This window comes from Maylandia zebra, linkage group LG7, assembly GCF_041146795.1.
Source record: "Maylandia zebra isolate NMK-2024a linkage group LG7, Mzebra_GT3a, whole genome shotgun sequence".
NCBI lineage: Eukaryota > Metazoa > Chordata > Actinopteri > Cichliformes > Cichlidae > Maylandia > Maylandia zebra.
Window position 1 is genome coordinate 64,838,365 of NC_135173.1, and position 23,035 is coordinate 64,861,399.

Here is a 23,035-nt window from a genome sequence, read left to right on the forward strand (position 1 = left end):
GTCCGCCACTGGCAGGGGAAGTGGTGGTGGGTGGAGATAGGCCTCCAAACCTTGGAGGGCCTGAGATGTCCCCAGAGAGGTGGCGTCTGATACCCAACCTGACATATAGACACAGACATACAGGCACACACAGACACAAACATCCATTCCCACCCTCATGCTCTCATATGCACTTACTCCACACTCAACCAACGTGGAGACAGACATAAATAGACGTTGTACACATGATCACACTCCCCAAGCGTACTCTACAAACCGGGTCTAGGTACCCTTGCCCCTGGAGGGGGGAACTGCACCCAGACCCAGGTGGTGTTACCCTTTTCCCTGCGGTGGGGAGAGGCAGACCACCCCGACTCCGCAGCAGCAGGGAGGCCCCACACCCCAGACCGCAGTCGGACGGCCAACTCCTCCTAGCCCCCCCGCTCCAGCAGGCCGCAGAGAATGGGGGTGAGAGAAGACTCCAAACCTCCCTCCACCCGCTCATTGTAGTGTTGATGCATGTGTGTTCTAAGGTGCAATTAAAACCCAGGAGGGCATGGAGCTACCTGCCAGAGAGCAGCAGGTAAGCGCATAGTCCCTCCTGCTAGCCCTCAATGTCTAAGTGTATTCAAAATTGAGAGGTGGGCAACGACGCCAGGGGTGAGGTGTACACCCTGATGGTAATTTGGACTCCGTGTATCGTGCCCACCCCCAAGATCCTATATGTATGTGTAATGAGAGTGTGAGTAATGTGAATGTCTAAGTTGTGGGATAAAATTGAGGCAGAGGCAGCCAGAAGGGGACAGAGGGGGGGGGGGGGGGGTAGCCTCCTCTGCACCCTGGTGACATACCCCTACTCCAAGGCCCTGCATGTGTGGGTGGTTGTGGTGGAGCGGGAGGGTTGTTGGAGGATGACAGAAGGAGAGAAGTTGCAGAGCCATCTACAACTGCATCTCTGCTTCCTGTCCAAACGCTGGATACTCATGTGGAATACAATCGGTTGAGCTCACAACGTCTCTAACTTAAGGTTTCTAATAATAGACTCACCAGTAAGTGATGAGGTAGAGACATGAAGAAAGTAGTCAGTAGTACAGGAGATGACAGAGAAGGAGTTGCACTGTGTCTTTGTGAATCTAGACAAACCATATGACTGAATGCCAAGAGATGAACTGTGGTGCTGTGTGAGGAAGTCTGCAGTGGCAGAGAAGTATGTGAGGGTGGAGCAGGACATGTATGACGACAGCAAGAGAGTGGTGAGGTGTGTGGTAGGAGGGACGGACCGGTTGAGGGTGGAGGCGGGATTACATCATGGATCAACTCTCAGTCTCTTCTTGTTTTCAGTGGTGACGGTGAAAAGAAGAGAGAGAGAGAGAGGTGATGGATGGAGTTAGCCTGCGTGCAGATGTGCATGACAAATGTCACCTGTTACACAACATTGTGAGGGTGATGCACATTGTCCCTGCTGCTTTTCTACACATGTTAAAAATTCAGCACAGACAGTTTTTAGTACTAGTTTATCCACAGACTGTATATTAAACAAATACACCAGGTGGGCACAGCCACCCAGACATCACCCAGTGATAGTTCTGCATGTGTGAAGCATGAAGCTGAGACTTTTGTCAGTTTTCAGCATTTATCAACCACACAAGCTAAGCCCACCCTAAAACACACCTGGCTTTATGATCCTTGTTACACTAGTGGGAACCACAACGTACAAAATGAACATTATGTGATATTTCGGAGGACTTGAAAATATCAGCTGAGACCATCAAACCACCAGGAAACTTTTTACTGAGGTCACACAACAAAGCAGCTACAGTGACGTTTATAGCAGACTTCTTTCTGAAACCACAGGAGTGGCTCCACCTGTTGGCCATTAGAAGAAATGCAGGTTTAAAGCAGTTAAATTCAACTTTATTTAAATAGCGCCAAATCACAACAACAGTTGTTTCGAAGCGCTTTATTTTATAAGATAAAGACCCTACAATAATACAAGGTAAACATAGAAACCCCCACAGTCACATGACCTGCTATGAGCAAATGCTTTGGTGATTTCAGGACTTTTCACTCCAGAAATCTCCTGAAGTCCATCTTCAACCCATTTCATCTTCTTCTATTAACTGATTGTCTGGATGTTCACCAGACTGTGTTTCAGCCACATTGAGAGAAAAAGGTTGAAATCTGAGGAACATTTGTTTCTGCTCTTCTTCATATAAAGTTGCCCTATGAGAGCGCTCCAATACTGTAAAACAAGTATCACTTATGTTGCTGTTACAGTTTCACAACAGCTGGACTCAGACACGGGAATCGACTCAGAATAAAAGTTTACCCTAAGAAAGCTCGAAATGTGCAGAGTGGCTGAAAGGTGGGACTGCTCTTAGCATAAAGAGGACGCAGCAGGCAGCTAAGTCCATATTAATCCATATATAGGGGAAACTCCACGGGGTTGAACAAATACATGTCTGAATACTGATATGTGTCCTTTTTATAAACATTGAACTGTTTCACACTGCATCAACAATGAAAGGTCTGTGGTGTCAGTGTGATAGAGAGGCATACTAAAAAGAGAAATTAAACAGTTCCTCATTTTAGTGAAACTCGACTCGTCACAAATTTTTCCAAGATGCACAACAGGGTCTGCCCCGCTTCTTCTTCCAACTGTATAAATGTGAAGCAGGTGGACAGCAGTGACACAGCACAGAGAACAAGCCAACAGAGCTCAGCTGAGACTTTAATCCACTGTTGCAACACGAAGCCAACAAACAAACTTCAGGATGGCCGCTCCTCGTCTCGCTCTGTCTGTGGTTGTGCTCATGCTGGCTGTCATCGCTCTGACTGAGGGTAAGGCTCGTTTTAATGATCTGACCTTTACACTGTGTGATGAATAACAATTTGAAATTAATATTAATATGATATTCAGCGTTTATACGTAACAATAAAAAATTTTTTTTAATTTTTAATTGAGAAAACCAAAAACAAATCACTCAAATCATTAATTTTATTACAAAGCAACAATAATTCTTGGCTGTTTTATTTACAAACTAATAGACCATTAATAGCAAGCTATTGATTTTATTTTTGATAAACAATGTATGAAACTTTTCTTCAATCTTTTTCATTCATAGGAGTTACTAGAAAGAAATTCTATTTCTGAAGCTAAAGTCATGAACCATTAAAGCTGTAGCATTCAGTAGTTTGTCTAAGATAAAGAGTCCATTCTAATGTGCAATATGAAAATAATTAATGTTAATGCAGCATTAAACTTAATATTAACATATTACTTCATAGATACAGTAAACAGAGGACAGGTCACATGACAAATCTGACCACTTCATAACTCAGGGGAACAAATGAGCAGTTGCACAGTGTCATCAACTAAACATACAGTATCAGATGTGACCTCACACCAGCCAGCAGGAAACTGAATCGGAACAAAAACCAGGAAGCAGATGATGTGGTGCTGTGTCAGTGGCTCAGTTGTTAACTTGTTCCTGTTTGTTTGCAGGTATGCGCGGTACTGGCCCAAAAAAGTGCTGCTTCCGCTTCAATGACCAGGAAGTGCCTAAAGGAAGAGTGGTCAGCTACGCCAAGACCAGCCAGCGCTGCTCCAAGTCCGCCATCCTGTAAGTACACAACCTCACAAACACACATCACCACCATCACCAAACCTGCCCCTCCATCCTCTGACTCTCCTCTTTCTGTGAACCTTCAGGCTGAACACAGTGGCAGGCCGACAGCTGTGTGTCAGACCTTCGGCCCCCTGGGTGAAGCAGCTCATCAGCTACCTGGATGCCAAAGCCGTCCCAGGACAGACATCCAACCTGTAACCATGGAAACTACTTTGGAAGAGCCTTCATGGACAAAAGCTGGACAGTTTATATGTTTAAATGCTGGAAGTTTGTATAACCAAACAGCAGCTCTTCTGTCTACATGCTGAATCTGTATCAGATATTCTTATACTTAAAGACATAATTATGAGATTCATTTGCAAATAGGAATAATTTCCTCAAGTCCAAACATTTCTTTGTTTGTTTACTCTGTCGTTCTTTTAATACTGATATTTAATATTTTTACATTTCTGACTTTGAATATTTATCTTATTATACTGAATAACGAGTGTTTTTGCTTAATACAACACTGAAAGTCTGACCGTAAGCACTGTGATACTTTGGAGTGTAATCTGAAATGACTTGAGAATCTGTTCTTTGTGAAAGAGCAGTGCCTCCCACCTCCACATGGTGTCATCAGTAAACAGCAGAGTATAAGCTATGGGCTGCAGCACTGTTCCTGCACTGTGGACAGTTTGCTTGGTTTTGATGTAAAACTTAAGTATTTGTGTTTTTATGATTGTGCTGAAAACTTCACTTTAAAATAAAGGATAAAGGATCAGTGAAACTTTGTCATTGTGAGTCTTCTTACAGAGTGTAACAGCTCGTGTCACATAAACAGACAATGGAACAACTACTGATGTCCTTTGCAGGTGTAGAGTTCAACCTTCACTTGTTCAAAATAAAGAGAAATAACATTTAACCAAATCCTTGTTTGCTTGTGATTCCGATGCCCTTTTTCAATTCTCAATTACACAAGTCCGTTCTCGCGTTCTTGCTAAGTCCGGACTTTATGATAACGTGAGTACGGACTGGAGATTTGTACCATTGGAACACCAGCGTACTTGATGATGTCACATTTCCGGAATTTTTACTGCCTTCCCCTCTTAATTTAACTGTGATTAATATGTTATGAAGCTTAACTTTAATCTCAGCTAAACCGATTTCCTCAGGAACAAATAAAATACTGAAATAAACCAAACATTAACATTTTAAGTTATATAAGACACTTATATATTATGTTTAACCGGAGTAGCGAAAGACAGCGGGGGGTGGAGTCCGCTGTTTTCGCTGGGCTCTAATGAGCCTTGACCTCCCGGTCTGCTATTGAGCTGGCGGGTAACAGATTTCTCCGAAACGTCAGAGCACTTTTGCAAATATGTGATGTCTTGATAAACTGAGCTGTGCTTATATGTGCTCAGTGTTGGGAAGATTACTTTTAAAATGTATTCCATTACAGAATACCGAATACATGCCCCAAAATGTATTCTGTAACGTATTCCGTTACGTTACTCAATGACAGTAACGTATTCTGAATACTTTGGATTACTTAATATATTATCATGCTTTTTACAACTACGTGAATGTACTATTGCTGTGTGATTTATTACTATTACTGAAGGTCCGCGACTCCGAGCTGTAGTAAAGGGACCCCTGACTAATACGGCGGGGTCCCTGTCGGCTCGTAGCCGAAAAATAGCTTTACTTTGTTGTGTGGGTCAACTTTTCTTGCGAGGGACAGAGAGAGGCGTTGAAAGGCTGCTCCAACGGAACTTATTGTTTTCGGAGGAAAACACGAACACGGTGTACAGTCGAGTCTTAATAGCTTACTTACAACTGGGCTCGTCAGGCACTCTTCTTGGCTGAAGTGGTTATTATTATATTTACATGCTTCCAGCTCCCGTTTTTCCTCGATGACAACTCCTACCGTTCCACTCCCCTTTTTCGACCTCCTCGCGCTCACAGACCCATAATGTGTATGGCAGTCCATTCTCCCTGCAACACGGACTACACTGCCCATGATGCTTCATTCTTTAGAGCTATGCTTGTAGCATTCTGCCTGTTAGCTTAGCACAACAACAACAACGAAAAGGCGCTCTCTCACCCAGGAAACACACAGTCGCAGAGAGAGAGAGAGAGAGCGTCGCCCTGTAACCATGGCAACCGTAACGCTGCCGCCTGGAACAACAGAACGTAGCTGTCAAACAAAACCCAAACAGTCCTGACCCGCGACAAATTGAAACAGGAAAGTACCGCAGTGTAATCCATTTATTTCAACAAAGTAACTGTATTCTGAATACCACCTTTTTAAACGGTAACTGTAACGGAATACAGTTACTCATATTTTGTATTTTAAATACGTAACGGCGGTACATGTATTCCGTTACTCCCCAACACTGTCTGTGCTTCTCCACCAATGCTGCATTTGAGTTTTGATCGAAATTCTGTGGTATTTAACTCACCAAGTCCACACACAACACTCCCCACTCCAAAGCCTAACATTTTACACTAGGTGACAAATCGTCAGTATTTTACGCTCCTGCGCACCCAACATGTCCATATTTTCCCAGATTGGAAAAATGAGGAAACATGAGAACCATTTGGAATGAATCTTCACATGTACGTTCGTTTTACTTATCATTAAAGTCCTGGTTAAGGTTAGATCGGTTAGATAAGATTATGGTTATGGGTTAGGGATAAGGTTAGGGTTAGGGCTGCAATACACGGCTGGGACGTGGATTACCACAGGAGCGTCATTCTGCTGGATTTCATCCATAAGCCGGCACGTGGCATAAGAATGCGGAAGGTCACCTTTCGGGTGCCTCAGGAACGTCTCGGGACTTGACAAATCGACACTATATTATGCCTAGGCAGTGTGAACGGGCTGCAACACAAGTCACCACTGATGCATGCCCAATAAAACGGGTGGAGCAAGAAGACATCAGGGAATTTTTTGCTTTCTCGGCTTGATGCGTACTTTGCGGGTTTCCAAATTCATGGGCTTCGTCCTCCTGAGGCCGCATGTGTAGGCCAATTATGTAACAGCAATGCAACAAAGGCTGTCCAATTTCGTAGACTCCTCCAAATGCAAGTGACAAATACATCCTCCTTTTCCCCAGATTTGAAGGATGGGTCAGGTGTATCCTTCGTGGCCCACCATGTCCCAGAATTCATAGTGCGGCCCAGCCAATTCCAGTTTCCAACAATGGTGGCCGCCACTAAGTTTTAATATTACTGTTATTATTCTTTCTGGGTCACAAAATAAACTTTTAAGATATTTTCAGGCAAGAATGTAGCTATGTAAACTTCAAATATCTGCTCAGTTTATCAAGGCATCATATTTGTGACATTTTCGGAGACTGATATAGAAGTATACATATATGTATATATATATATATATATATATATATATATATATATATATATATATATATATATATATATGATGAACAGGCACATGGGTCAATACATGAGCGGGACACAGAAAGGAATTGGCAAGAATACCAGAGGCGCAAAACACCAGCTACTGGTAGACAGAACAATCAGCCGAGACTGCAAGACCAGACTGACCAACCTGTGCACTGCCTGGATTGATTACAAGAAGGCCTATGACTCAATGCCCCACAGCTGGATACTGGAATGCCTAGAATTGTACAAGATCAATGGGACCCTAAGAGCCTTCATCAGGAACTCAATGGGGATGTGGCGTACAACACTAGAGGCCAACTCCAAGCCCATAGCACAAGTCACCATCAAGTGCGGGATCTACCAAGGAGATGCTCTGTCCCCACTGCTGTTCTGCATAGGCCTGAACCCCCTCAGTGAGATCATTAACAAGACTGGCTACGGATACCGACTACGGAACGGAGCAGTTGTCAGCCACCTCCTGTACATGGATGACATCAAGCTGTATGCCAAGAGTGAACGAGACATCGATTCACTGATCCACACTACCAGGCTATACAGCAATGACATTGGAATGTCGTTCGGACTGGAGAAGTGTAGTCGGATGGTAACAAAGAGAGGGAAGGTAGTCAGAACTGAGGGGATTGAACTACCAGAAGGCAACATTGCAGACATAGAGGACAGTTACAAGTACTTGGGGATCCCACAGGCGAATGGGAACCATGAAGAGGCCGCTAGAAAAGCTGCAACCACCAAGTACCTGCAGAGGGTCAGGCAAGTCCTGAGGAGTCAGCTGAATGGTAAGAACAAGATCCGGGCCATCAACACGTACGCCCTGCCCGTGATCAGGTACCCTGCTGGGGTAATAGGCTGGCCAAAGGAGGAGATAGAAGCCACTGACATAAAGACAAGAAAGCTCCTTACCATGCATGGAGGGTTTCACCCCAAATCCAGCACCCTGAGGCTGTACGCTAAGCGGAAGGAAGGGGGCCGGGGACTGGTGAGTGTCAGCACCACAGTCCAGGATGAGACAACGAACATCCAAGAATACATTAGGAAGATGGCCCCAACTGACCGAGTGCTCAGTGAATACCTCAGGCAGCAGAAACCCAAGAAAGAGGAGGGAGACGAGGAACCATCATGGAAGGACAGGCCCCTGCACGGTATGTACCACCGGCAGATAGAGGAGGTGGCTGATATCCAGAAATCCTACCAGTGGCTGGACAAAGCTGGACTGAAAGACAGCACAGAGGCACTAATCATGGCAGCACAAGAACAAGCTCTGAGCACAAGATCCATAGAGGCTGGGGTCTATCACACCAGGCAAGACCCCAGGTGCAGGCTGTGTAAAGATGCCCCAGAGACAATCCAGCACATAACAGCAGGGTGCAAGTTGCTAGCAGGCAAGGCATACATGGAACGCCATAACCAAGTGGCCGGCATAGTGTACAGGAACATCTGTGCCGAGTATAACCTGGAAGTCCCGAGGTCAAAATGGGAGATGCCCCCAAGGGTGGTGGAGAATGACCGAGCTAAGATCCTGTGGGACTTCCAGATACAGACGGACAAAATGGTGGTGGCTAACCAACCGGACATAGTGGTGGTAGACAAACAGAAGAAGATGGCCGTAGTGATCGATGTAGCGGTTCCGAATGACAGCAATATCAGGAAGAAGGAACACGAGAAGCTGGAGAAATACCAAGGGCTCAGAGAAGAGCTCGAGAGGATGTGGAGGGTGAAGGTAACGGTGGTCCCCGTGGTAATCGGAGCACTAGGTGCGGTGACTCCCAAGCTAGGCGAGTGGCTCCAGCAGATCCCGGGAACAACATCGGAGATCTCTGTCCAGAAGAGCGCAGTCCTGGGAACAGCTAAGATACTGCGCAGGACCCTCAAGCTCCCAGGCCTCTGGTAGAGGACCCGAGCTTGAAGGATAAACCGCCCGCAGGGGCGTGCTGGGTGTTTTTATATATATATATATATATATATATATATATATATATATATATATATATATATATATATATATATATACAGTGTTGGGAAGGTTACTTTTAAAATGTATTCCATTACAGAATACAGATTACATGCCCCAAAATGTATTCTGTAACGTATTCCGTTACGTTACTCAATGACAGTAACGTATTCTGAATACTTTGGATTACTTAATATATTATCATGCTTTTTACAACAACGTGAATGTACTATTGCTGTGTGATTTATTACTATTACTGAAGGTCCGCGACTCCGAACTGTAGTAAAGGGACCTCTGACTAATACGGCGGGGTCCCTGTCGGCTCATAGCCAAAAAATAGCTTTACTTTGTTGTGTGGGTCAACTTTTCTTGCGAGAGACAGAGAGAGGCGTTGAAAGACTGCTCCAACGGAACTTATTGTTTCGGAGGAAAACACGAACACGGTGTACAGTCGAGTCTTAATAGCTTACTTACAACTGGGCTCGTCAGGCACTCTTCTTGGCTGCAGTGGTTATTATTATATTTACATGCTTCCAGCTCCCGTTTTTGCTCGATGACAACTCGTACTTTGCCTTTTTCTCCTTCCCTCGCTCACAGACACATTAACGTGTATGGCAGTGCATTCTCCCTGCAGCACGGACTACACTGCCCATGATGCTTCATTCTTTAGAGCTATGCTTGTAGCATTCTGCCTGTTAGCTTAGCACAACAACAACAACAACAACAAAAGGCGCTCTCTCACCCAGGAATCACACAGTCGCAGAGAGAGAGAGAGAGAGAGCGTCGCCCTGTAACCATGGCAACCGTAACGCTGCCGCCTGGAACAACAGCACGTAGCTGTCAAACAAAACCCAAACAGTCCTGACCCACCACAATATGAACCAGGAAAGTACCGCAGTGTAATCCATTTATTTCAACAAAGTAACTGTATTCTGAATACCACCTTTTTAAACGGTAACTGTAACGGAATACAGTTACTCATATTTTGTATTTTAAATACGTAACGGCGGTACATGTATTCCGTTACTCCCCAACACTGTATATATATATATATATATATATATATATATATGTATATGTAAAAGTCACTTAGGTAACTTAAAAATGTTCTTGATTGGCTGTTTTCAGTGTTTAATTTCTTTGTGAGTAAATCGGTTTGGCTGAGATTACAGCTGAATAAACAGAAAAGTGATTAAAGAGAAGTGTGAGATGATCGAGGATTTACGCCAGTGTCCTGTTATATTTTAGACATCGAGGAGGAGACGGCTGAGTTTATTAAACTCCAGCTGGTGACGCAAATCTGAAGGCTAGACCGTCCAGTTTCACAGCCTCTCACTTCCGGCCCGGCCTTCGGAGGACACGGCCACCGCGGTCTATTTGGGCCGGGTCCTCCGAAGGCCGGGTAGGCCGGAAGGATGCAGGAGGATGCAGCCTATAAATTTGGACACCCCCTTTGAATTGGAACACTACTTGGTCTGATGACGTATCACGAGGCCACGAGACCGCAAATACGCACAAGTACGCATATTGAGACAGGCCCTTATAGTACGAATCAGGTGGAACTAGATAATCTGCCACAGCGCACCGGATCATTTCTCACAGCACACCTATGTGCCACGGCAAAGTGTGTGGGAAACAGTGCCTTATAGGACCCACTGGAGGGCTGCAAGAACACTTAACACAAATCCCTCAATGTGATCTTCAGCGAGAGGATATCATATTATCAGTACTATCATAAGTTGCTCTGGTGTCTATTTAAGTGACATGAGTTGTTGCAGTATGCAACAAAACACAGGATGACAAAGACAAACTTTAGCTGATCCTGTAACTTTAATTTAAGGAGTACACTTAGTAGCATAAGCATGCAAAACAAAAAATGTTTACTTAGACTTTACATATAAACCAAACAAACTGTCCACAGTGCAGGAACAGTGCTGCAGCCTATAGCTTATACTCTGCTGTTTACTGATGACACCATGTGGAGGTGGGAGGCACTGCTCTTTCACAAAGAACAGCTTCTCAATTCATTTCAGATTACACTTCAAAGTATCACAGTGCTTACGGTCAGACTTTCAGTGTTGTATTAAGCAAAAACACACTTGTTTTGTAAAATATCATAAAACATTCATAGTCAGAAATGTTAAATATCAGTATTAAAAGAATGGCAGTGTAAACAAGCACACACACAAAATCGTTGGACTGCAGAAAGATCATTCGTAAATTTTTTGACCCAGTGGAAACCTGTACTCAGGATGTAGCTATAACATTATGACAGCATGTAGACAGAAGAGCTGCTGTTTGGTTATACAAACTTCCAGCATTTAAACATATAAACTGTCCAGCTTTTGTCCATGAAGGCTCTTCCAAAGTAGTTTCCATGGTTACAGGTTGGATGTCTCTCCTGGGACGGCTTTGGCATCCAGGTAGCTGATGAGCTGCTTCACCCAGGGGGCTGAAGGTCTGACACACAGCTGTCGGCCTGCCACTGTGTTCAGCCTGAAGGTTCACAGAAAGAGGAGAGTCAGAGGATGGAGGGGCAGGTTTGGTGATGGTGGTGATGTGTGTTTGTGAGGTTGTGTACTCACAGGATAGCCGGCTTGGAGCAGCGCTGGCTGGTCTTGACGTAGCTGACCACTTTTCCTTTAGGCACTTCCTGGTCATTGAAGCGGAAGCAGCACTTTTTTGGGCCAGTACCGCGCATACCTGCAAACAAACAGGAACAAGTTAACAACTGAGCCACTGACACAGCACCACATCATCTGCTTCTTGGTTTTTGTTCCGATTCAGTTTCCTGCTGGCTGGTGTGAGGTCACATCTGATACTGTATGTTTAGTTGACGACACTGTGCAACTGCTCATTTGTTCCCCTGAGTTATGAAGTGGTCAGATTTGTCATGTGACCTGTCCTCTCTTAACTATCTCTATGAAGTGATATGTTAATATTATTTGCTGCATTAATTCTGTGTGTGTGTTTTAATATTTTTGGAAAAATAGCGACTACTCATCACCAGTAATACAGGAAATCACACTAATGATTTACTATATGTCTTTGCATTTTTAATACATGTATATTCAGGACTAGATCTCAATATTTACTATTTGTTTTGGCTTCCATACCCAAAAATGTAAAAGTCTCTTAATTAAAACGAGCCTTACCCTCAGTCAGAGCGATGACAGCCAGCATGAGCACAACCACAGACAGAGCGAGACGAGGAGTGGCCATCCTGAAGTTTGTTTGTTGGCTTCGTGTTGCAACAGTGGATTAAAGTCTCAGCTGAGCTCTGTCGGCTTGTTCTCTGTGCTGTGTCACTGCTGTCCACCTGCTTCACATTTATACAGTTGGAAGAAGAAGCGGGGAGACCCCACTTTGCATCTTGGGAATATCCATGACGTGGCTGTGACTTTTGCCATTTTACTATAGAGGGTATTTTTTTTTGGGCTTTTTTTTCTCTGTGCTTTCGGTTCTCTATATAAACTGTTTCACTGTTAAACTAAAATGAGGAACCGGTTTTTACACATCGAGTTTCCCTATTAATTACGTCTCACTTGAGCGAGGGTGTGACTAAAACTACAAAAATCTGATCTCTCTCTCATCTGCATAATCTGCTCTTTATTATTACACTTTTTATCATTGGTGCGGTGTGAAACACAGGAGAGCAACCACAGTTTAATGATGATACAGGTCATATGAGTATCCAGACAATATAAGGAGTCCAATGGGCAGCTCAATAAACAGACTGAGCACAGATACAACAGGAATCTCCAACTGAGCAACAAACTTCCAGCCAGTAATTATGTAAATAAACAAGGACACAACAAAAGGCAGCAGGAGAATGACTTGAATGAATGGAATGTAGTAAAACACGTTTGGATTTTTTGACTCCTATGACTGCTGGGATGAAAGTTTTATTGTGGGCTTGGAATCTATCAAAGGTTCCCATGAGAGTCATGACCTGTGGTGAGTGTCTTAGTGCTGGCTGTCTGACAGACAAGCTGTGGAATCACACAGGAGACTTTTCTCAGTAATAACCGTTGAAAGTACAAGAGACACCACATGGATGTTATGCATGCATGTGGTGTCACACTGATTCAGCATTCAGCCAGCAACATTCACATGAACTTGGAAAGTTTGAGCTAAATTTGGCACTCATGTCTCACTCACTTGTGTGTTTCTTAAACAATAAAATGTAAATCAGATGAGGACAACAAATTCATGGGAAGCATCAGGAATCATTTCTGTTCATTTCGAAATAGCCCTATGGTTTTTAAAATAATTAAAGTCATTATTATTACAGTAAGTAACGTTTTTCTCCCCTCACTCCGAACCAGTTGCAGCAGATGGGGGGCCCTCCCTGAGCCTGGTTCTGCCTCAGGTTTCTTCCTATTAAAAGGGAGTTTTTCCTTCCCACTGTCACCAAGTGCTTGCTCATAGTTTTGATTGCTGGGGTTTTCTTCATTATTTTAAGTTCTTTACTGTACAATGTAAAGTGACTTGAGCCGACTGTTGGTGCTATATAAATCTAACTGATATGAACTGAATGGAACTGTCAGATATACGGCGCTAAGTATTATACAGTTTTTAGGATGTAATTCATTCAACATACAGTGAGATGGAATCCGAGCCAACCCTGTTAATACGGGTTTACATGTTGGTTATGTTTAGAATCAACACGTCAGGCAGTTTGAATGTGGTTTGATGCATACAGCTGCAATATTCTTCCAGCTGCAGACATGGTGGTATTTTTAAATAAGTTGCACTCAGACTTAAAAAGAGAATTTAAACCAGTAAGCTAGCTTAATCTAATGTAATATATAGGGTGGGCCATTTATATGGATACACCGTAATAACATGGGAATGGTTGGTGATATTAAAGTCCTGTTTGTGGCACATTAGTATGTGAGGGGGCAAACTCCTCAAGATGGGTGGTGACCATGGTGGCCATTTAGAATTCGGCCATCTTGGATACAACTTTTGTTTTTTCAATAGGAAGAGGGCCATGTGACACATCAAACTTATTGGTAATGTCACAAGAAAAACAATGGTGTGCTTGGTTTCAATGTAACGTTATTCTTTCATGAGTTATTTACAAGTTTCTGACCACTTATAAAATGTGTTCAGTGTGCTGCCCATTGTGTTGGATTGTCAATGCAACCCTCTTTTCCCACTCTTCACACACTGATAGCAACACCGCAGGAGAAATGCCAGCACAGGCATCCAGTATCCGTAGTTTCAAGTGCTGCACATCTCGCATCGTCCCACGATAGACTATTGCCTGCAGATGACCCCAAAGATAAAAGTCTAAGGGGGTCAGATCGGGAGACCTTGGGGCCCATTCAACTGGCCCACGACGACCAATCCACTTTCCAGGAAACTGTTCATCTAGGAATGCTCGGACCTGGCACCCATAATGTGGTGGTGCACCATCTTGCTGGAAAAACTCAGGGAACGTGCCAGCTTCAGTGCATAAAGAGGGAAACACATCATCATGTAGATGAAGAATGGACCCACTATCGTTGTACCCCATATACCACACCAAACCATCACTTTTGTTGGTCCAACAGTCTTGGAGGGATCCATCCAGTGTGGGTTAGTGTCAGACCAATAGCGGTGGTTTTGTTTGTTAACTTCACCGTTCACATAAAAGTTTTCCTCATCACTGAACAAAATCTTCTGCATGAACTGAGGGTCCTGTTCCAGTTTTTGTTTTGCCCATTCTGCAAATTCTGTGTGCTGATCTGGGTCATCCTCGTTGAGATGCTGCAGTAGCTGGAGTTTGTAAGGGTGCCATTTGTGAGTAGCTAATATCCGCCGAAGGGATGTTCGACTAATGCCACTCTCCAGTGACATGCGGCGAGTGCTACGCTGTAGGCTCTTGCTGAATGAAGCTAGGACAGGCACTGATGTTTCTTCATTAGTGACAGTTTTCTTGCATCCACATTTTGGCAAATCCAACACTGAACCAGTTTCACGAAACTCAGCAAGCAGTTTGCTAACTGTAGCATGGGAGATGGGTGGTCTCGTAGGCTGTCTTGCATTGAAATCTGCTGCAATGACCCGGTTACTGCGTTCACCAGATATCAACACAGTTTCGATCCGCTCCTCACGTGTTAACCTCTTCGACATGTCAATAGCTGTCAACAAAGAGAAACTTGTAAATAACTCATGAAAGAATAAAGTTACGTTGAAACCAAGCACACCACTGTTTTTCTTGTGACATTACCAATAAGTTTGATGTGTCACATGACCCTCTTCCTATTGAAAAATCAAAAGTTGTATCCAAGATGGCCGACTTCTAAATGGCCACCATGGTGGTGACCATCACCACCCATCTTGAGGAGTTTGCTCCCTCACATATACTAATGTGCCACAAACAGGACTTTAATATCACCAACCACTCCCATGTTATTACGGTGTATCCATATAAATGGCCCACCCTGTACTTTTATTATGAGTCACAGCCTGTGTCTGAGTCTGAGTAAACTCCTACACCAACAGAAGGTGGTGTTTTTAGAGTATTGGCGTACTTTAGTAGGGCCACAACAAAACACATTTTCCTCAAATTCTAGCTTTTTTCTTGTGATGTGGCTCAAACACAGTCTTGTGAACATGTGAAGGTTAAATGGGTTGAAGATGGATGTAGCTTTCAGGGCTGAAAAGTGCCTTAAACCTGCATTTCCTCTAATGACCAATGGGGGGGTTGACTCCTGTGGTTTCAGAACCAAGTCTGGCTGTGTAGAAGTCTATGGGAAAACAGCACTGTAGCTTCTTTGTTCTGTGACCTCAATGAAAACTTTCCTGCTGGTTTTATGGTCTCAGCTGTTACAGTTTCACATCCACCTGAACACCACACAATATTCATATTGTAACTTTTGTTTCCCACTAGTGTAACAAGGATCATAAAGCTGCGTGTGTTTTAGGGTGGGCCTACATTGTGATTACCGTGTGACGACTGACAAAAATGTTCAGCTTCATCCTTTGTACTGATGTTTGGGTTGCTATTTTTTTGTATAAAATCTATGGATAAAATGCTCAAACGTTAGACAATAATTTGGCATGCAGATTCATTTGAAGTCAAGATTACTGTCTAGATTGAATTTATAGCATGTAGAAACCTAGCACGGACAATATGTAACACCTTTTCAATATTCTGTAACCAGTGACATTTCCTGCACATCTGTTTGCAGGCTTACTGCATGTTTCATATCATGGTTTATTTTCTGTAGTAGTCATGTAATCATAGCAGGCCCAGGTATGAGTCAGGTATGTGAAGTGACCTTGCATAATGTCATAAAATCATTCTGGATATATAAGATGATAAGACACCATAAGGATCACTTCCTTTCACTTCAATATTTTAGGTGTTTATATTTGCTGTATTCAGTTAAAATATTATTATAAAATATGTTTTTTCAAATGTAACAGCACATGCAAATCTGTAATTGATCAAGATATTTATATTACTTTATCCAGCAGACAAAGAGCAACATTATGTTGTCCCCTGGCCTTATACAGGACAGGTGTGGCACACCCAGATATTGAATGAGAGTACAATGGGGGTCTCTGAAAAAGGCCCAAATTCACGAGACAGCCAGTAGTTACGAGCAGACCAAGCAGAGCATGGCTCTGGCAGTGGCAAAAACTCAGGTGTGGGAGTTCAAAGAGGCGAGTTTAGCAAACCATCAATTATATGGTTAGGTTTTGTCCTGAGTTCCTTAAAGCGCTGCTCATTCTGGGTCAGGAACTTGTTGCCTCACATGAAGGCATTTAAGTATCACTGGGTTTTATTCATGAGTAAGGGAAAAATGGTGCTGACTGACAGATTGATATGAAGTCTGCAGTGATGCTGATGCTATACCGACGTGTTGTGGTGGAAAAAGAGCTGTGCGGAAGCAAAGCAGTTGGTTATGGTCCTAACCTCAGTTGTGGTCCAGTTCTTGCCACTGAAGGAATGAGGCTGTGGATACAAGCAGCGGAACTGCAAGGATTCATTCACTCAATGAATTTCTGGAATAATCAAAATGAATTAACACGCAGGACAATTCAGAAATAAAAAACAATGATTAAAACTTATTTTTAATATAATATTCGGCATGCTAAATAACATAGGGTGATATGGTGTAATAGATTGAGCCACACATGTTCTATATTTGACTAAATGTAACAATAAAGTTACCCATTGTCTGTACTTTAAAGTCTAAATAATGTAATCTGTTCTTTGTTATAGGGATGAAATTGATGACCTCTAGTTTACAACCTTTTGGTAAATGTGTGATGCACAAATGATGCACATAGTTAAATAAAAAACCAAATGGTTTTTGGAATGAACTTTATTACTGAAGCACAACAGACGCACTAGCAAACATCTACTTTCACAGTGATGATTTTGTGAGTTGTATGATCTTGTCTCAGTAATGTTTGTAGATGCTAGCATCCAAACACCATGAGGTCTCTCTGATATCAGCGTGTTGGTGTTCCTGGATCAAAATAATAAAGTTTGTACTGGATCAGCATAGCATTTAGCCAATCAAATTGCTATGATGCGATAGCTTTGTGACTTGCTGATGTCCACCCAGGAAAAAATCTAAAAAAGGGTCATTTACGGTAAGTGTTAGGGGCGGGGGTTAGGATGTGTTCATGGTTAGGCTTACAGTTTGGTGTGTGGTGTGTTTCCATGTTTCCATGTTATAAAAGTATGTTGAACATGGACCAACATTAGTTTTGTTGATCCAGAAACAACACCGACACAACGCTGACACATCAACCCGCATCGTGAGGTGCGGCAGAAAGTCTCATTTCTGTCCATTTGATGAAGTACAGAACTCTTCCTCATCATTCTCCAGGTGTTTTTGTCTCATGCAGTCCCTTCTGAATGCTTCTGATTGTGCAAAACATTCAGGGAATTTGTCAGAGGTTTTTTTTCACTGTGTGAATCAGAGACTGAAACTAATGTTAAAAAACAAAAACAAGCTTCAGTGATTAAAGTTGATAAGAGATAACCTGTGGAGTTTTAATACTTTGTTGGTTAATCACAAAATATTAATGTTTCAAGTATATGATTGATAAAAACATTGCAAAGACTTCTTTGAGGAGCTTTTATTATTCACAAAAAGTTTAAAATGGGAATGTCCCATCGTGTTCACGTTCAAGCATGTCTGATGTGTCTGTAATGTTACACCCTGTCATATCCACAGCACAAAATCTATTTGATTCTAGTTAAAAAAAAAAGAAGTTTAGTTATAAAACGTTAAAATGACAACAGGAGTCACCTGAAGGCAAATCTGAGCTGATTCTTCTTTAAATCTTTAAGATAAGATAAGATAAGATAAGATAACCTTTATTAGTCCCACACGTGGGAAATTTGTTTTGTCACAGCAGGAAGTGGACAGTGCAAAAGTTATGACGCAAAAATTAGAATACGATAAGAATAAATACAGTACACAACTGTACAGAATAGAATAAAATAAAATAATATACTATATACAGTAGAATAAAATAGAATAAAAATATACAATAAGATAAAAATAGAATACAAATGCTATATACAACTGAGTAAAAATACAACGATGCCAGAAAAGATTATTGCACTTAGTATTATTGCATATGTATGGATGTGTGTGCTTGATCAGTTAAAGTCTTTGTTGTGGAGTCTGACAGCAGTGGGGAGGAAAGACCTGCGAAATCTCTCCGTCCCACACCGTGGGTGCCGCAGTCTCCCACTGAAGGAGCTGCTCAGTGCTGTCACAGTCTGCTGCATGGGGTGGGAGACGTTGTCCATCAGGGATGACAGCTTAGCCGCCGTTCTCCTGTCACTCACCACCTCCACTGGGTCCAGAGGGCATCCTAGGACAGAGCTGGCCTTTGACCTTTTGTTTAATCTTTAGGAAGCCAATTTTTTTGTTTTCTTTGTTCATTTTGAATTTAATTTAAGAACTTTGCAGTGCAGTAAAAAATAAGTTCAGGCTTTTGTTATTTTCCCTGTGGAGACGTTTGCACATTGCCATGTGAGGTCAAAGGTCAATGTGACATGACATTTAAATACAAACTATAATGTGATCTATGATGTTTAAAATCCACCCCAAAATCCATCCATTTTTAAAACATTTTGCCAACACACAAAGGCAGCAGAATTTTAAACATAGATTTAAATATAAGACATTTTATGTACATTCAACCATACTTGACCTTGAAGAAGAAGTCAGAGGTCTAAAGTTCTTTGACTTTTAGAATCCCCATCATTTCTATATTCCAACATCTTGTCAGTACAAACAATGGCAGTAAGAAACATAGTTTTAAGTAGCATTATGTAGCATTATTATTACTTTGACCTTCAAACAAATCTACTGGCCTTGAAGGAGAGGTCAGATGTCAAATGTGACACGATCTTTTAAATAGTTTGGTATCTTTCTGTATGTTGACAATACAAACCAAACCTGCCCGAATCGTAGTTTCTAATCATAGGTTCTATGGCTTTTTGTCAATTTCTGACCAATAAATCATTAAGTTGACTTTGAAGGTGGATGTAAGGCAAATTTTAATGGACTGTTAACATGTCATGAACTGAAGGAATGGATTCAAATGCAGACACCAAGATGCGTAGTATAGCTATTTACTGAAGTGTTTATTTGAAAACAGAAAATGTATAGAAGAGTGTGATTCAAGTTAATAATGGCAACGGGGAAATGGCGACAGAAGCTGGGAAGGATTGAAGGAGGTCACGGCAGGAGACGGAGAAACGAGAGAAGGAGTTATTGATGGGTAAGGAGCAGGAGCTACGAGCAGTTAGCTGGTGAGTTAATTTTTCTTACTTTGCAGGTTTTGGGCTTTGTAAGCTCTGAGGAGGGAGGTGGGAGTTACCAGTGTCCGAGGAGTAATGGGAGGCTGGAGGGCAGGCAGGCAGGCATGGATACGAAGCAGATGTGCAGGTGAGAACAAACTGTGGAAACCGCCGTGGAGAGCATAACGCACTGACGAGGGGAAGCTGTGGTCGTTGTGTCCTTGGGCAAGACACTTTACCCTACCGCCTACTGGTTTTGGCCAGAGGGGCCGATGGCGCGATATGGCAGCCTCGCTTCTGTCAGTCTGCCCCAGGGCAGCTGTGGCTACAACTGTAGCTGCCTCCACCAGTATGTGAGAGTGAATGAATAGTGGCATTGTAAAGCGCTTTGGGTGCCTTGAAAAGCGCTATATAAATCCAATCCAATCCATTATTATTATTATTATTATTATTATTATTATTATTATTATTATTATTATTATTATTATTATTATTATTATTAATTCAAAACTTTTCCAGTTATCATGTTTAAATAATGAATGACACACATGCAAACCCTACCAAAAACTCCTTGGTGGAGTCTAAGGAGCTTGGAAAGAAAAGCGTCTGGACTTCTTTAAGTTGCTTGAAGATGTTTCACGTCTTATCCGAGAAGCTTCTTCAGTTCTAAGGTCAAATGGTGGAGAGTCCCAGATTTAAACCCAGTGGGAGTTTCCCCCCAAAGAGGGATAAAGAACCCCCTGATGATCCTCCACCTAATCACATGAGCCATGGTGTGAAAACGGGTGTGCGTCACAATCAGCCAGGGTTTCGGGTGAGCTCATTGTGAAACCTGGCCCCACCCTATCATGTGATTTCCTGAGGTCAGATGGCCCAGGATGTGAGTGGGTGTTATTGTTACATTCGTATGTGTGGAGGACTGCATCGGCAGCATAGATTGGATAGGTCAGGTGGTCATAGTTGGATATTCTTAAAGGTTACTGGCAGGTTTCCTTGACTCCAAGAGCCTCTGACATTTCTGCATTCGTCACTCCTGATCATTTTATGCAGTACACTTTCGTGGCATTTGGACTGAAAAACACCTGTGCTACATTTCAGCATTTGATGCATGTGGTGTGGGGGGATGTGCCCCAATATAATGTGTATCTGGATGACGTGGTAATATGCACACATTCATAGTGCACATAGATCGCCTCTTCATTCCTCCTTCAAACCATCTGTCTTCTCTGTCCAAAATGTGAACATTGGCATTCTCGAAAGAGTGACCTTTGACCTTTAGGTGCAGATGCACAGCTGAGTCTTGTTCTGTCGAGGTGGCTCTTTTATGTTGTGCCATGCCTTTATGAAGTGGCTGTTTGCTTTCTCCAATGAAGATGTCTGAGCACTCCTCACTGCACTGCACAACATACACTAAGTTGCTAAGTTTGTGTTTAGGAGTTTTGTCTTTGGGATGAACCAGTTTCTGTCCGAATGTGTGGCTGGGTCTGAAGTACACTGGGATGTTGTGCCTCGAGAAGACTTTCCTGAGTTTTTCTGACAGACCTGCTACATAAAGGATGACAATGTTGTTCCATTTGTCCTTCTGATTCTCCCTAGTTGGTGTCTGATCTTCTTTACTGTGATGAAAGCCCAGTTGGAATGACCACATGTGTTCCTTCTTTTTCCCTTCTGGCTTAGAGGGAATGTTTTCTGCCCGGTGTTGCAGGATCCTGATCACTCCAAGTTTGTGTTCCAGAGGGTCGTGGGTGTCAAAGAGTAGGTACTGGTCTGTGTTTGTGGGCTTCCAATAAACTTGAATATGTCAGTGGAGTTTTTGACATGACTGGGTGTGTTCCCCACAAGGAGAGCTAGGATGGTGGTTTTTCTGTGTTTTATCCTCAGTTACTTTGACACAAAGGAATCTGCTGTGATGCTTACACCTTTGATAAAGTCCGGCAAGTGTCAGAAGCTTCTTGGATGAGAGGTGAAACGTGTTAAAGAAACTCAAGAAGTCCAGTTGCTTTTCTTTTCAAGGTCCTTAGATTACCATGACCTGAATGACTGAGAACCTACACAGACGTAAAGCGACAGTTACACACTTAGGCAAGCAGGTTGGTTTTGGACAGGTTCATCTAGTGAAGGCCAAAGTCGCTGTAATGCTAAACTATCCGGTTCCAACAACTTGGCGGGAACTAAAACGGTTTCTAGGGATGACTGGATATAACAGGTGTTTCTGTAGAAGCTTTTCTGTAGCTCCTTTGACCAAGTTGTGTAGTCCATCCATGCCTCTTATCTGAAGAGTGCCAATGTGCATTTGAGTCGGCAAAGTCCCTCCTCTGTAGGGCCCCTGTTCTGGCTGCTCCTGACTTCTCTCACCCTTTCAAACTAGATGTTGATGTCAGCACCACAAGAGCTGGCGCCATGTTACTCCAGGATGGAGGTGTGCCACCCTGTCTGCTATTTCTCAGTGAAGTTTAAACCCCATCAATGAAACTTCACCACTGTAGAAAAGGAGACACTGGCCTCGCTTCTTGAGTGACAGTATTTTGTAGTCTCTGTTGCCTCTAGCTCTCCCTCAGGAACAGCGTTCACAGACCACAACACTCTTGTTTTTATTAATGGATGTTCAATCTGAACCAGCAACTGATGCGCTGGGCATTGTTGGCACAGGATTACAACCCTGTGAACAAACATAATACAGGTGCTGACAATGTTGTAGCAGATGAGCTTTCATGCATCTAACAAAGTGCCGATGACTACCTGATAGTGCTCCCTCATTACCTGTACCTCCTGGGTCATGTATGTCTTCCTTCCAAAACATAAATTATGTATAAGAGAGGGAGCTGGGTAGGTCTACATGTGTGGCTCTCCCTTCTGCTCTCTCTTTCCCCCTTGAGATTGCCGCTCGTTATCCCCGGTCGGCACCTAGGCTCCCTCAACAGGTAACTCTGACACTGTAAAGGCTAGTGCAGGGTGAGGACGTGGGAGCGGTGTGGATTTTGTTTTGTCAGTGAGTAGTGTGAGCATGTAGGTTGTTGCTTGTGGTTTCCATCCCTTTAGATAGGTGAATTTGTGTTGTAGGCTTTTTTTTTGTTTATTGACATAGCAGGGTTGCCGTGTCTTTGTAATTTGATAAGAATAAAGTTAATAACTGAACTAATTCTGCATTTTTTTTGCTTTGACACACAGTATTGTAATATCTATATAAAGCCCTTTTAAAGAGGCTGCTTTAGATATGTGATGTTTGTCTCTATAAATAAAGATGCTTGACTTGTTGTTCTAATGACAAAAGTGTCACTTTAAGATGGCTTAAGTTTT

The 23,035-nt window shown here is 42.8% G+C and overlaps 2 protein-coding genes across 2 annotated transcripts; one reads left to right on the forward strand and one right to left on the reverse strand.

Annotated features, from left to right (window-relative positions):
* Positions 1–2,667: 2,667 nt before the first annotated feature.
* On the forward strand, positions 2,668–4,391 carry LOC143419740 (monocyte chemotactic protein 1B-like). The gene is made up of 3 exons (XM_076887092.1): positions 2,668–2,820; positions 3,485–3,602; positions 3,692–4,391. The coding sequence occupies exons 1-3, from the start codon at positions 2,754–2,756 to the stop codon at positions 3,804–3,806; spliced, it is 300 nt and encodes a 99-aa protein (XP_076743207.1). The 5' UTR covers positions 2,668–2,753; the 3' UTR covers positions 3,807–4,391.
* Positions 4,392–10,775: 6,384 nt separating this feature from the next.
* Positions 10,776–12,316, reverse strand: LOC101477895 (monocyte chemotactic protein 1B). The gene is made up of 3 exons (XM_004566136.4): positions 12,120–12,316; positions 11,550–11,667; positions 10,776–11,460 (listed from the first exon to the last, which is right to left on the reverse strand). Exons 1-3 carry the CDS (start codon positions 12,184–12,186, stop codon positions 11,346–11,348), a joined length of 300 nt encoding a protein of 99 aa, XP_004566193.3. The 5' UTR covers positions 12,187–12,316; the 3' UTR covers positions 10,776–11,345.
* Between the last annotated feature and the right edge of the window lie 10,719 nt (positions 12,317–23,035).